This window comes from Caloenas nicobarica, chromosome 20 (assembly GCF_036013445.1).
Source record: "Caloenas nicobarica isolate bCalNic1 chromosome 20, bCalNic1.hap1, whole genome shotgun sequence".
Lineage (NCBI taxonomy): Eukaryota > Metazoa > Chordata > Aves > Columbiformes > Columbidae > Caloenas > Caloenas nicobarica.
The window spans coordinates 3,715,037-3,729,745 of record NC_088264.1 but is presented as its reverse complement, the minus strand read 5'-3'; the positions used below and the strand labels follow the sequence as shown (position 1 = coordinate 3,729,745).

General features: G+C 38.5%; 1 protein-coding gene across 3 annotated transcripts in view; it reads right to left on the bottom strand.

Annotated features, from left to right (window-relative positions):
* Positions 1-14,709, bottom strand: part of RABGAP1L (RAB GTPase activating protein 1 like) — a 230,141-nt gene that overhangs the window by 179,543 nt on the left and 35,889 nt on the right. For all 3 annotated transcript variants that reach the window (XM_065649001.1, XM_065649003.1, XM_065649002.1), the window contains one exon: positions 10,449-10,593. In XM_065649001.1, coding sequence (XP_065505073.1) covers positions 10,449-10,593 — 145 coding nt within the window. The remainder of the gene's footprint in view (positions 1-10,448; positions 10,594-14,709) is intronic.

Genomic DNA, 14,709 nt, shown 5'->3' with positions numbered 1-14,709 from the left:
AACCTGTCAAATGGACAACAAAACTTCTTCCTCATCAGAACGGGAGGAGGACAGGAGACGTCGAGGGAGCAAACCTGAGGGGCTGGGCTGTAAATGTCTGCACTTAAGCCTTTAAGAATACTTACAGATAACACTAAGTTTCTCAGATTTTTGTTTGTTTCGTGATTGACGATATGATTCACAAAAACCTCACTTTGTGGGTGCCTTATGAACCAATTCCCTGAATTCAGAGTCTGTTTAAAGCCTGAAGGATCACACTTGCACAGCAAGAATCGCTCTGCACAGCACCCACATGGAACCACAGAATACTTTGGGCTGGAAGAGACCTCTGGAGATCATCCAGCCCAGCGTCCTGTTCCAAGCAGCTCCAGTTAGATCCGCTCACTTGGGGACCTGAGTGAGAGGGTAGTCTTGAACACCTTCAAGAAAGGAGACTGTAGAATCTCTCTGGACAACCTGTTCCACTACTTGACCATGCTCATGGTTTAAAACCAAACAAACCAACTAACCCACCAAAAATGTCCTTATCTAACCATCATTTCGCAGGTTCCAACTTGTGTCTGTGGCCTCTCAGTCTGTTATTGTGCACCTCTGAGAAGAGCCTGGCTCCATCTTCTCTGCGTCCTCTGACCTAGCAGTTATCAGCAATAAGATTCGCCTCTGCACATTTTCTTCTCCAGATTTGCTTTTCTTCTTTTGGACATTTGCCATCTGCATGAGATAAACACGGAAGCCTGTAGAGATACCACTTGGGTTGGGGGACGATCTCTGCATGACAGATTTTGCATATAGTCTGCTTTGTTAGTATACCTATAGACAAACATAAACGTGTAAAAAGTGGTTTCTTTCAAAAATCTGTAGGGACATTCAAGAACAAACAAAAAAGTCTATTATATTTATATAATTTTGTGCCTACTCCATTTAGAAACACTCATTACATAAATTATTCATTATATGAGCAGACTATTCAGAATAGGGCACAAAGAGTTGTATTTGAAGTGGCCCAGCAGTAACCTTTATTATGGAACAATATTCTGTTGACTAGGATCAATTATATTAATAATTTTCCCCTCCTCCTATAAAAAGCAGACTCCAACTTGCAGAAGTATGACTGGTATGAAAGACCTCTCTCCTCAGTGCTTTAGCAGCACCTTGAGCAAAATAAACTGTGGCTCGTTATTCTTGGCGACCAGGAATCTGGAAAATGCTTCCCAAAGTGCATCTTCCATGCAGCAGAGGCAGCTCTTTGGATTTACTCTGATCTTTCAAGTCTTTTTAGTGGAAAACTTTCAGAATTACAATAATTACCTTTGATATGAAATGGCAATAAGGTTAGTTCGGGTTGGGGATTTTGCTTGGTTTTTATCATAAAGTGTTTGTACCTGCTGAAGTGCCACAGAAGAGCAGGCTGCGCAGTGGAAGCGCTGTTCACATCTGAGCACTGCCGAACCACGGGAGGCTTCGACTGCCTCCCGAGACGGCAGCAGAGTGATTAAGACGAGCCTGATGAGACCCCTCCCCCAGGTTATCCAAGTTCTTACCTTCTGAACTTGACTAAAGAGAACATAGATCTTGACCATGAAGCCCCCTGCAGATATTTGTCTAACCCAACCCTACGAGCCTCCAGTCACCTCCCTCAGCAGTTCATCCCAAAGACTTTGTTACTCCTACTCTTGGACCTTATCTCTCAGTTTGAACCCAATTATTTTGACCTGCAATTTACACCAATTACCTTTTGCTCCTAAGCAGAGCTGACATGGAAAACAATTTTAGCACATCTCACTTCCAAAAAAAATCTTTATTCTTTCTTCTCTAAAAACCTCGGCTTCTTTCCTCAAAGGACACATTCTCCACTTACATCTGATTTTTTCCTCCAGCTGGCATCAAATGTTCAAAACAAAAGAATTATGCACAAAGTAACTATTATAAGCAAATACCCCACAGAAAACAAAACAAAACAAAACACACATACACAGAGGCAAAATCCTGGCCTCTTCTCCCCCCTCATTTATTTTGATAGCACAACGCTTTTTAGCTCACAAATAAGAGACCACAGAGAACCCTTAGAGAATAACTCCAGTATTTACAGCAGCACTGACAAATTGTGGTAACAAGACGGTAACAAAATACTGTGAGAAACCAACTCCAAAGTCAGGTAGCACAGAAGTTCCTCCCTCCTATCAGGTACTTAACAGACTCTTTCAAACAAAAATAATCAACTATGTTTATTGATGGTTTCCATTTCTCTTGAGGAAATAGATTCTACTTAAGAACTCCCACTCATGCCAACAAAAATTGGGGTATTAAATATGCTTAAACGTTTTAATCTTGCTGTTTTTACAGTGAAAGGGGGTTTTTTTTGCAGTTTGGGGGTATTGAGCTTTTTTGTTTGTGTTGGGATTTATTTGAATGAGCCTTTTTTTGCATCTTACTTTAAAAAATTTAGTTTAAGCAATACTCCCATCATCCACATTTAACACCAATTATATAGCCACAGAGCTACTTTTCCAATAGATGCAGCTCTCCTTAAAGAAATCTACTAGATCACCTGAAATATGACAATACCTTGGAAGTGCAACTCATTTCTCAGTTAACAAAAAAGGCAAATAAGGCAGAATACTATACTGTTCGTTCAGAGACTTCAAGCATAAAAGTAAATAAGTGAAGTACACCCTAAAATGAGTAGAAATGCATTAATATAGCAGATAGAAATGAACAGGTGGGATTTGAGCACTGATGTGAAGAAGAAAAAAGGATTTTAATGGGTTTTAATTGAGAAGCTGTTACAAGTGAAATAAAGAGTAGGTGGAACTGAAAAATAATATAGTTGGAGTATCCTGAAGGAGAAGGAAATTAGGTCATGAAGACAGGTGGGAATAGAATTGGAACACTTCAAAATGTGAAGTTTGATTTTTATGTAGGAGAAGAACAAAAATGAAGGGGGAGCTGAAGTTGGCAGCGTATTATCAGGGCAATAAGGTATCAGCGTTCCTGACATGGAATCATTCCATACCTACCAGATAAAAGAGGATCGTGAGAAAGGCCACAAAAAAAGCAAGTTTCTATTTATAAGGTAACAGGAAATTATAGAGCATGAACTACAGCTTTGCCAGGAAAGAGAGGAGTGAAACAAAGTTTGTTATGAAATTCATTCTAGTATTAAATTAGGTAGATTTTCAGAAAGGTGCAACTTTTCAGTGCATTACAAAATATTTTCATGAAGAGAAAAAGATTTCAAAATGCCTTCCAAATGATATGTTTATGAAATTACAATCCTCAGTATATTTTCTAATTTAGAGGGAAGAGCAATAATCAGGAGTCAAAAAGTATGGGTTTATGAATATGAACAAAGAATACATGCATTGAATTCTGCTCACAAGAACCTTCTGGTTTTATGTAAGTTATGCAATTAACTTGCATAAAAATTTATTTGGCAGTGACTGAAGTACATACAAAGAGAGTAAAAACAAAAAAGAAAGATACCTGAATTCTTCACTAAAAGCAAGCCAATAATAGCAAAAAAAATAGTATTCTTTTAATTCATAATAAGGAATAAGAAAAAGATACATTTAAAATAATTCAAGCAAAAGCTAATGCTGATCAATCTTAAAATTTTTATTACCTTGCAAATAGTTTGCAAATTTAGTTGCTTCTCTATGTAACCGAAAAATCTGGATCCCAAAAAACCCTTGCATTGGCTAAACACTGAAAGAAGGTGGAACAGCATGGGACTGGATGATGTCCGTCTTTCACTCACTGGGTGCAATCGTGGTTTTCACACACGGTATAAAGAAGTCTGTGCAAAATCTCTCAAAGGACTTGCGCTTCTGCCTGGAAACAATTCTGCTGGTTGTGGGAAATGGCTAGCCAAATGAACCTTTTAATACAACAAAAATGTCTGCATTTAAAAACATATCTTGGTTCCGTGTCATATAGTTTCTACACGGGTCCTGCATTGCTGTCATTTTAAACAAGAATCATTTAAAAAAAAGGAAAAAAACCAAAACAAACCAAAAATCACAAAAATAAACCTTAACGGTGCATCCAAATCTGAGTGTGGAAAGATGCGCAAAGAGGTGGTTCTACCTAGGAGTAGCGACCACACAAGCGACCCCCCGTGACACCTCTAAATCTGATGTACAAATGCTTAAAGCTGAATAAGAGATGGAGAAAAATTATCCCTTGAGTTCAGTAGTTTTGCTCCCACACAGATGACAAAGCCAACTCGATGCTGCTCAGCGGAGGTATTCTCGTCAATATAAACATCTTCCACATGCACTGTGCTCTCTGAAAACTGACACCTTCGAGAACAGGCAAGAAAATCTAATTTGAGATGCTGTCACAATCCTAAGGCAAAGCAATTTTTAATTGCCTCTTAGCAATTTACAAATCTGTAGATTATTATCTACTGCCAGTATTTGATATAACCAAATTTTTAAAAAAATCAACATTATAAACACATTAAAATCATATATTGCCTGGAATTTACTAGAAGTGTCAAGGCAGTATTTAGGGCACTTTGATTATAAAATCCTTAGACTTAACGAAACACTAGAAGGCTAATGGCCAAAACTAAAAAGGCAAGAATCTCACTTCGAACTTAAGAATTATTAGTAAAAAGTCAGGGGAACTGTTTGCCGAGAAAAGTCTTTTTAATTACCTTTATAGGAAGGTGGTTAAATAAGGTAATTCTTTAAATGATATGAAATGTGACATTATATGAGCATAGAAGTGGCACCTTGAGACCACACAAAACCGTGACACTCATGAGAGAAACCTGAAAAGATCTTCCGGCAATAGGAAGTTCTAATTTCTATATAAACCAACAGGATGGCAAATCCCTTTTCAAAATCTTTTCAAACAACCGTACTGTTTACAGGCAGACAAGGAAAAGACAGCCACTACTGAAATAAAGCATCAAAAACATTCAAAATAATCTGCAATTGCTTCTAGACAAGATGCAAACACCATTTTATGCTCATTTATTACTGAAAAATGCCTATTTTGTACCACAATCTGAAGTGATTTTATGTAAGCTACAAAAAGAGGATTGAAATCCAAGAAACAGATTGCACCCTATGTACCCGAGGAACTAAAAACTCCCTTAATTTGAAAGTAATTTTTCCCATCATCCTGCAAAACCCAACCAAAGTCATTGAAAGATTTCCCTGGAGCATCCATGAACTGCAGGCCAGAACCATGAAATTATATTTTGCCTTCAACTTCACAGAGTCAGTGCGGGCAACAGATTTCATCAAAGGGAGAGTTCTGTACCCACAGTGCGTGCCCAGAGGCACCTCCCAGCAGTGCCTGTGGGGAGGAAAAGGGGAATGTACCAGCTCAGAGTCAGCACACCCATTTCTGGAGGCCCAACCTGCAAACCTGATGCACAAGTGACCTCCTCCAGCAGCCTGGCTGACAGCACAGGAACCAACCTGAGCCCCAGCCCGGTGACGTTCCCTGTGCTTCCAGCTCCCTGTACACCTGCAATGGAAACGACCTTAAAACTCCCCAGTTTTCCATTTCATTTACAACCCTGCATTTTCATTAAATACTTCTGTAGCCCACAGAAGTGCCTGGCATTCAAAACATTTTAAATACTTGCCTTTTAACAGAAAGGCCATACTTGCATGAAAAAAATTCAATACAACGGTAACTATCAACAAGAACTGCCACTACCCAGGGCATATTAAAAAAATACAGTCTTCTGCACTCAGTGTTTTTTTTTCAGGAAGGCATGATATTCTTTCTGGCAGCATAATAGTAGCTGCAGAAGTCAACTGAGTGCATTTATGCTATGATTCTGATTTTTGATAACAAAAGTCAACTCGTAAGGCATGAAATGAATCCAATGCAAGAGAATGGATAGTAGAGTCCATAAAATGACATCAGGCTCATCAGGAATATTTCCTTTTCATTTGGAAGCTATAGATCTGCATTATTCAGAAGCGCCTGTAGTTTAAAACTCCTCTCTTCTGGAACTGCAGCAGGGAGATTGTGTCTGAAGAGAGCGACTAGCCAAATGACCTCATCAATTTAGGATTTATAAAGTTTTAGTTCATTTTTATGGAGAAAGCAGAAGGACTCCAAGGCAGATTTAACTGATCTTGTTTAGGACCCACCACAACACTCTGTATTGGATTAATGTAACAAGCAGTTCCTGTGAATTACATACAGCTCTTTTTAAGTTGGATAAAAATGCAGAGTTGGCTATTTCCACACTACTGATGTCATTCTTCTCACTCAACCATCCTCATTTGTTCACACTATCCTTCATTGTAAACCCCTATTTTATCACAAAATACTCTTAATAGCTCTATTGACTCCTAACCCCCCACTTCCTTTACTCCTTTGCTTTTTTGAATCCTGAAAACAGCCTCTACCCACCCACAAGGTTTAACACAGTATCCTAATTTAGTCTGGCTGATCATCTCTGATCATTCAGTATTGCCCACTCCTTATCTACTGTACGCACCACTTTTTTGTGCTGTCCAATAATAATACATCACACTCAGATTTCTTTCAAGCTTTCAGGGTCCTTTATCCTCCCATTTCTATTTTCACTGTCAAATTTCACCATCTTCATGCTGAATTTCCATACCTCTCCCATTAATTTTTCTATTGTAAAAGGTCTCTTCCTTAAAGTTAAGGCAGCTAAGAGAACACAGAGATAAAGCTTTACCCTCTTAAGTTTGTTATTTAGTCTCTTTTGCTGCCCTTTCTTACTTCTACAACTTCATACTTAAGAGAATTTCTTCTTACTAAAGGCCAATAACTAAACACCAAACACATTTCAATAGGATTCTTTCTGGTTTAAGCGCGCTGTTTATGGATCAGTACCCACTACGCTGTTGACGACATCCCTGCTCAATGCTCAGCTGGCAGAAAAGGAATATCTAAACCATCAAAAATCTGTTGATGCAGTAAGTAAAAAACACAAACCAGCCACCACTGCATTCCTGGAAGTCACCTGAGAGGGTTCTAGAGGCAAGTGCAACTCTGCTGCAGAAACTTCTGGTTTTACCAGTCATGAACTACCCATTTCAGGATGTCTGCTCAACATCCCACGTTGACTCTGTGTGCAATTCATGGCTTGGAACAAGAGCCAGTGACCAGACACCTGGGACCACATAAAGCCTCAGCAAAAAAATCTTCAACTCAGTTACAATCAGTTTAAAGACTATTTTCTGCTTTTAAACAGAATTGCTCCCACTTACAGTGATCCTTTACCTCCTAACATTATTCTGATTCAAGAAGAAACTCAAATAGAGTTATTTAGTATTCCCCTGAAATACTACAGTTTAAAAAAATTAAAATATTAGAGTCAAAGGAAAGTTATCATTCCATGTATGGTCCAGGCAAGCTCTGCTGCTGAAAGAAGCCAACCTATTCCTCCCTTTCTCCGTTCCTTGTTCCTAGGACCACATTCTCCTTGCGAATGCTTCTGCTGGAACGCAATTTTCTCCAGTCCTCGGGCTCACACATGCAGCCAGCCACTTCACCCTCCCTGCAACGACACTACAGGACAAATCCTCTGCGCAGCTTTGTCTTTTTTGAGCACTGCAATACACAAACCATCACTTCCGTACCTGTTCTCACTTATTCATAATGCTCCGAAAAGAAGAAAGATGAGTTCAACCAGTTGTGCTCTGCACCTTGTTACAAGGTTCTACTCAAAATTAAATATTAACAGTGTACTTTTCTGCTTTTTATTTAAGAATATTTAAGAATATTTAAGAATATTCTGCTATTTCAGAATAAAAATTTATTCTTAAATCTCTTTTATTTGAAACCTTTCCAGAAACTATAAGAGTTTCCTCATTACACATCTGAATCTTTTTAAATGATATTCTGCATTTAATAGAAAACTTCTTATCAAGGAGTATACATTCTAGGTTTTGACAAGAAATCGTTAATATTAATTATATTTTTTTAAATTACCACCTCCAAAGAAGGGACCTTAGATGACTGGGTTGCCAGAAATATCTATTACAATATTAATAATTTAAAAAAAAAGTGAGGTTAATCTGAAAGATCTCTAAGTAGCTATTGCACAACCTTTGTAAAGATCTTTATTTTTTAATATATCTGCTGAGATGAAAAGTAAAGCTAACATGAGAAAATAATACTAGAAGCTAAGAATGTTATTTAGGGAACATATGATCTCAATTTTCTATACGTAGTTACCGCACATTTGAAACAGACTATGCCTAACACTGATACAGTAATTATTTTAAATCATTATTGATGGGAGGGAATCATGTTTGGCCTTTCACTAAAACACAAAGAACATTGAAAAACATGCCTTCTTGTGAACATCTTTATCCACAGTCACGACACAAGACGTGGCACTGAGCTGCGCTCGCACACACACACGCGGCAACCAGGTCAGGTGCAAACGAGGCCGGCGGCTCAGCCACACGAGCTGCGAGGCACAGCGCTCCGGAAGGACATCAACTGACATGCTGCGGGCAGGTAGGATGTGCATGAGGATGTGGGAAAAAAAAAAATAAAGAGAACACATAATAATCCCCAATATCTGCAATGGGAACACCAGCCTCTGGCCTGTGAAATAGTGAAGTCCTTATAATGCACATCTGCCCTAGTCGGGTTGCACAGGGAAGGGAAAAAAAAAAAATCTAAATGGCCAGGTAGCTCCCACCCTTAGCATGAAAGAAAAGAAAAAGCCTTCTTCCCAGGCTAAGACAAGATATTGTAAACTCAGGGCTTTTTTTCCCCCCCATCATCATAATTAGTACCCTGAAAAGAAAAAGAAAGACAAAGAATGAAGAGATTTATTTAGAACAACTGCAAATGACTCATTTAACCTGCAGATCCACTAGGATAGATAACTTCTAGGCAGATAACTCTAAATGCAGTTTCCATGAGAACAGACTCACATCATGATAGTTTTAATGTCTTCTCTTAGGAAGTCATCTACATTTAAAATATCAAAAGTAGCCTTAGGAAGCTAAACCAAAGTTAGACTTTGGTTCATACCCCCGTGGAATACTTGTACTCCATGATAAAATAAAGCCATTCTATAATAGTACCAAGAGGACAATATCCACATTATTACTAGTTGTGCTACATTCATCAAATTCTGGAACAGTGCTTTGCTCTTCCCAGTAAGAAGCAATATTAAAAAAAAAAAAAATCAGGTAATTACTTAAACCCTCTCCTATCAAACAAGCCCCAGAAAACATTCTGCCTACACAACTCGAACATCCGGGAAGAAGAACATCCACAGACATTGAACGACGCTACACTGAACCACGAGACCCAAAGGTCAACTCTGAAATAATTCTTGCTATGAACAGTAGAGCAATCCCAAATACCAATTAAATATAAAAGCTGCTTTAGAGAAAAGAGCATTTTTACTATTCAGAAGCAGTACTTGATACAAAGGAGGGAATGACAGTGACAGTCAATGCCCGTCCTGCTCCCTCCCAGGAATCGGGAAGAGGTTTTCAGTTCAAAGAGCACTTGGCCGTGGGTTTGGTGAGCCCGGTGGCACCTGGGCGGCGTGGGGTTTTTTGTTTGTAACTGGAATAACCATGTAACCATACCTGTCTGCTCCTGACTCTGTCAATCACAGCATTCTGATTCGCATTGCACAAACCAATATCCAAATACTTACCTACAAGTAAGAATCAAGAAGGAATTTTTCCGCTGTAGTGAGACTTTTTACAGAGACTTTTTGAAGAATAACTTTGTGAAACTATCAGAAGGTCTGGTAGGTGAGATATCCAAATCAAAAATGGCACATAAAAAGCCTATTTTGAAGGCTATGGGCTAACCCTCAGAGTACAGAAACAGAAGTATGCCAGGGGCCTTCAAAAAAACAACCAAAAAAGAGAGAAACAAGAACCACCAGTGGGGAAGGCTGTGAGGTACTGTCAGCTCTGGAACGGGCGGGCAAATCCGCTGCGTCCACGAACAGCGGCAATCCCCAGCTGAACCAGGAAATATTTTGGTAAGTCCTAGGTATAAATGAGGGAAAACGAATTGCATGCTAAGCAGATAGTGGAGGAATTCCCCATACAAGTCTGACAGTTTTTTGTTTTTTCTTTAGCAACAGGCATTTAAAGCCTGCCATTTCAGCGCTGTCCTACAACAGCACATTCGAGGGAAATGGCTTCTGATCAGAAGAACATCCCTCTGGAAAAGCTTTTCCATCTTGCAAGTAGAGCCCGAGTGCATTTTGAAGCACGCAGAAAAACAGACATGCGCTCCCTGCTGCTGCTGCTACTGGAAGAACTCCAAATAATGGCTTGGTAAAAATGTCATTACTAAAGAACTGCTACTAGTAGAAAATTATGTGTGATCTTTTTGTCCGAAACACTTGCATTTCTAATAGACAGAAACAGGAAGAATTAAACTAGTAAATTAAGAGCAGAAATATATCAGTGCTCTCTATGGGAACTATCATGCTCATTTATTCTTACCTTCTTCTGCCTCATCCTCCTGGGATGACATGGGCCCTCCTCCACTTGTTGGGCTGACCAGTTCTTCCTCTCTTGCAGATTCTCTTTGTAGACTGACAACTTCATAAATTGCATCCCCAGCACTTGTGTGGCTTTTTCCTTCAGACTAAAACAAAATATGTCTCTGTATTAGGTCCCCACTGTTGATAACTACAGTTCTAATAGGATGCCAAACCCGCCCCAAGCACATACAAACTAATCTCCCATCAAGGCTGAACAGTAGTTTGGGCAAGACTCCTGCAGATTTATTTGCAATGGCACTTGTAGACTGGCAGTAATTGACAGCTCTGTTTCTCCTCCAGTTTTATAGGTAAAAAATATAAATAAAACTGCATTCCTTCCAAAGCTGCCTCTTAACCACCACTTTAAGTATTGTTCAGAACGATGATAAAAAAAGCTTTCCAAGTTAAACAGCTATAGTGAGATGAGCTCAAAGAGAAATCATATTAAAAGAAAAGAGGAAAAATATTGAAGTAACAGACATCACAGAAACAGGAATCAAACGCCTGGGGAGGGAGGGGGAATTTAAAGGTAAGAGTTCTTAGTAGGTAAAGACAAGACTAAAGAAGGAAAAAAAATCTCATGCTTTTTGAAAGCCTTAAATTGTGAAAAACTCCTTATAGTGTTTTAGTCACAAAAAATCCCCCAAAACCAGAAAAATGTATCTTTCGTCCAGTGATTATAATTTGTAATATACTGCTTTCAATGGAGAAATGTATTGGCTGCACCTAGCTGTAAAATTTGTGTTTGTAGCCTAAGATTTATTTATTTTTTACTTTTATATATGTGTGTGTGTGTGTGCATGTGTACAAATTATGAATATCTGTCAACCTAACAGTTCAATTAATTTGGAAATTTGAGTGTGGTGTCTGTAACTATATCTATACCTCTATCTAGAGAGAGAGAGATATGAGGTCGGAATATTTTCAGGGGAAATAATTTTGTTTTGAGAAAGCAGGTTTTATTCCAAATCTGTCTCTTTAGGAATTTGATAACTTTCAAGGCAAACTTCCTGAAATGTTGGGGGCCGGGGGGAAATTGTGTGTTTTCTTTTTACTTCAGGCTGGAAAAGTTCAGAGTTCAACCTAAGATTTTCACATTCAATGGACTTTCACATGAAAAATAAATCAATTATTTATACTTGAAGCACTGGCTACAAGACTGCAAGTATTAAAATAAAAGGAGTATTAGTTTCTCTTTCGAGCTACAGTTCTGAATACAATTATTATTCAGCAACATGCAGTGATTAATCTATTTGTAGAGAATTGTATAAAACTGCAAATTAATGATTGTATTAAATGAACCAGACCAAAATGTTGTGCTATTTTGTTCTCTGTGCATCACGCCTAATGAGCTTAAAGAAGGTAATTTTTTGAACATATTAAAACCATCAAATTAACCATGAAAAAGAACACCATTTCAGTTAGAGAATTTTCAATTTGTTTAAAAAACAAAATTATGATAAAGTTGGAAGACTCCATGACACCTTCGCTGGAGATGCACAGGAACTGCTGACCAGCACTTGCAACTTCAACAAACTGGTGAAGTTACGCAGATGGGTAGCTTAAATAGGGACTGCTTGGACTGGCACAATATACATTATTTTACACTTAGAAAACTTAGATTAATCATTCAGATCTGCTTCCTTTAAAGCCAATACTCCTTGGAAGCAGTGGCTCCAATTACCAGCCAGTTTTGCTGATTAAACTTCTCATGAAGTCAGCTTTATGAACTTCGGGGTGTAGCATAAATATCCTGCATTTTGAAACATTTAGCAGCACCATATTAGAGCCGTTATCCCTGGTTTATTCTCACAGAACACCATTATCAACTAATTACAAAGTAATTGATTAAATCAATCAAGTATTGATGCCACTAATATGATTAACCATCACTATCTATAGCTTTTATTTTTGAGGGAGTAAGGCACGAGATACTATGGATTTCATTGTACGTTACAACAATTACAGGTCTTCCTCTCCTTACACGTGTTCTGGTTAACTGCAAATAACACTAATAATTAGGTCATTTGTTTTTTTCTGAAGCATGAATTTACTATCTACAGAAATTCATCTTTACAAGGATCATGTTCTAACGATGAAAATGTGCATGGGTAACACAGTGTCATAGAGAGAGAGAGAGATAGATATATATATATAGAGAGAGAGAGAGAGAGAGAGAGAGACAGACAGACAGACAGACAGACAGACAGACAGACAGACTGACCGACCGACCGACCGACCAATCCTAAATCACACAGCAAGCTGCATTTATGTCCTTCCTCATATCTGACTGCACCTCACCAATCTTTTTCCACGGAGGAAGAGTGCCCTGACGCGCAGTGTCTTTCAGAGGTACCGGCAGGAACAGCTATTGCCGTTCAAACTGTCCAGCTGGTAACTGGCTAAATAAAGACTTGCTACGGGTCACCCAGAGAGATCCTGTCATCCAGAATCAGGACCTAATCTTCCAGAAAGATTACAAAGACTAAAAGCATTCCTTTCATAAGAATTTGTCGAACGGCTCCTCAGAATTTTACAGCAGGAAGAAATCTGCGTGTTTCTTCAGGGAGGGGAGGCAAGTGTATGTTTGTCAAGGGGTGAGAAAGAAAAAAAGAAAGTATCTATATTACTCACTTTAAAATGGCACAGTTGTAAGTGATTTAAAAGGAGAGCTTAACTGATTATAGATGAGTATAGAAAAACAGAGAATGTAATATTTTTCAAAAGTATTTTCTTTAAATTTAAAATATAGATATTCTCAACAATTGCACGTAACAGTTTTTCTCAGATATTCTGAAGATCTGAGTTGCTATGCTAATCTCTAGAAGAAATACAGAAGCAGCATCGCATGAGATTTGTTTACTCACTAGGTGTTAAGCACAGCGGCACTTTTGCCATGTAATATCAGCATAGCTTGTTTTTCCAGACCTATTACTGTGCCTCACAGGAAGACGACAACTCAGATATTCACATTAGGCTCAGTAAAATTAAATCGCTGCTCTCTGGTTTCATTAGTCGAAGATGATGGCCCACTACTCCAATGCAAATGGTCCAGTTAGCCTCTGCTGTTCACTTTTTGAACCAAAAGCACAAGAGAAGCCTTTGGACAAACCAGGTCACCAGTCGCTGCAGGAGGATGCAGTCACCCACCACCCTACAGTGGTCACGGGCAGACGTACACACTCCACGTACCTCACCCAGTGCCAAAAGCACAACAGAATTTAGCATTCTACTTCATAGGTAACTACTCAACAAACATCATCAGGTGAGATGGATGTGTCATCTCTCAGTGCTTGAGGAAGAAATAAACGCACATTAATCACACAAGCAGGGGACTGGGAACACTAACATAAACAGAATACGCAACTATGCATTAAGCTTCATCTTAACCATTTCCCTCCTTTGTAAAATCAAGCAGTGTTTGTACAGCTTGACTTAAAAGTCAAACTCCAAGAGACGGATAAACTGAAGTAGTTCAGAGAAAAGAGTTTGCTAAAAGTGATTATTTCTTTACTGCTACTTGATCATCTCATAAGGTTACAATCATCAGCAAGAAATCACACAAACAATGCTAATTTAATAAATCATTGCTACAAGCCATTAGCCTCCCATTTCATTAAGCCCTGAGGCACTGAAGGACAAGAACGTACTTCATTTTACACCCTCATCAGCAACCACAAGGGTGTAAACTGGCAACTTCTCCATGCAGCAGAACTTCTCCAGGTAATCTTTTTCCAAACTTCTCTTTTTGAAAACATGGAAAAATCTACCTTCTCAGATACTCTGAAAAAACAATAGTAATAGCCTAACTCTTTCAAACCTCTGCATTAGGTTCCTTTGCCTTCAATGGATTATATTCTTACAGCCACTTACATTTCACATTTTGAACCTCAGTAGCCAGGGTTTCCCTTTGTTACATATAAGCTGATTTTACAGTGAAAGAGTAATTTCCCAATTTTACGAGTCAAATGGACTTGTTCTGGATGTCTGTACACAGGTCTGACTGTATGAAAATACAGAGAATTCAATAGGCAGGTTCTAAATTGTTTAAGCCCACAAAGCTAATGATTTATGACTTACTATAATTCAGTTTACAAAGGCATTGAACATTTATACATGCTACTTAACCTTTTTCCATTTAAGCACCTCAGAAATAGTTAAAAGAAACAAATTACTGAGGTGCAGGTGCCATGCTAACTTTTATAAAGGCCAAATTAAGA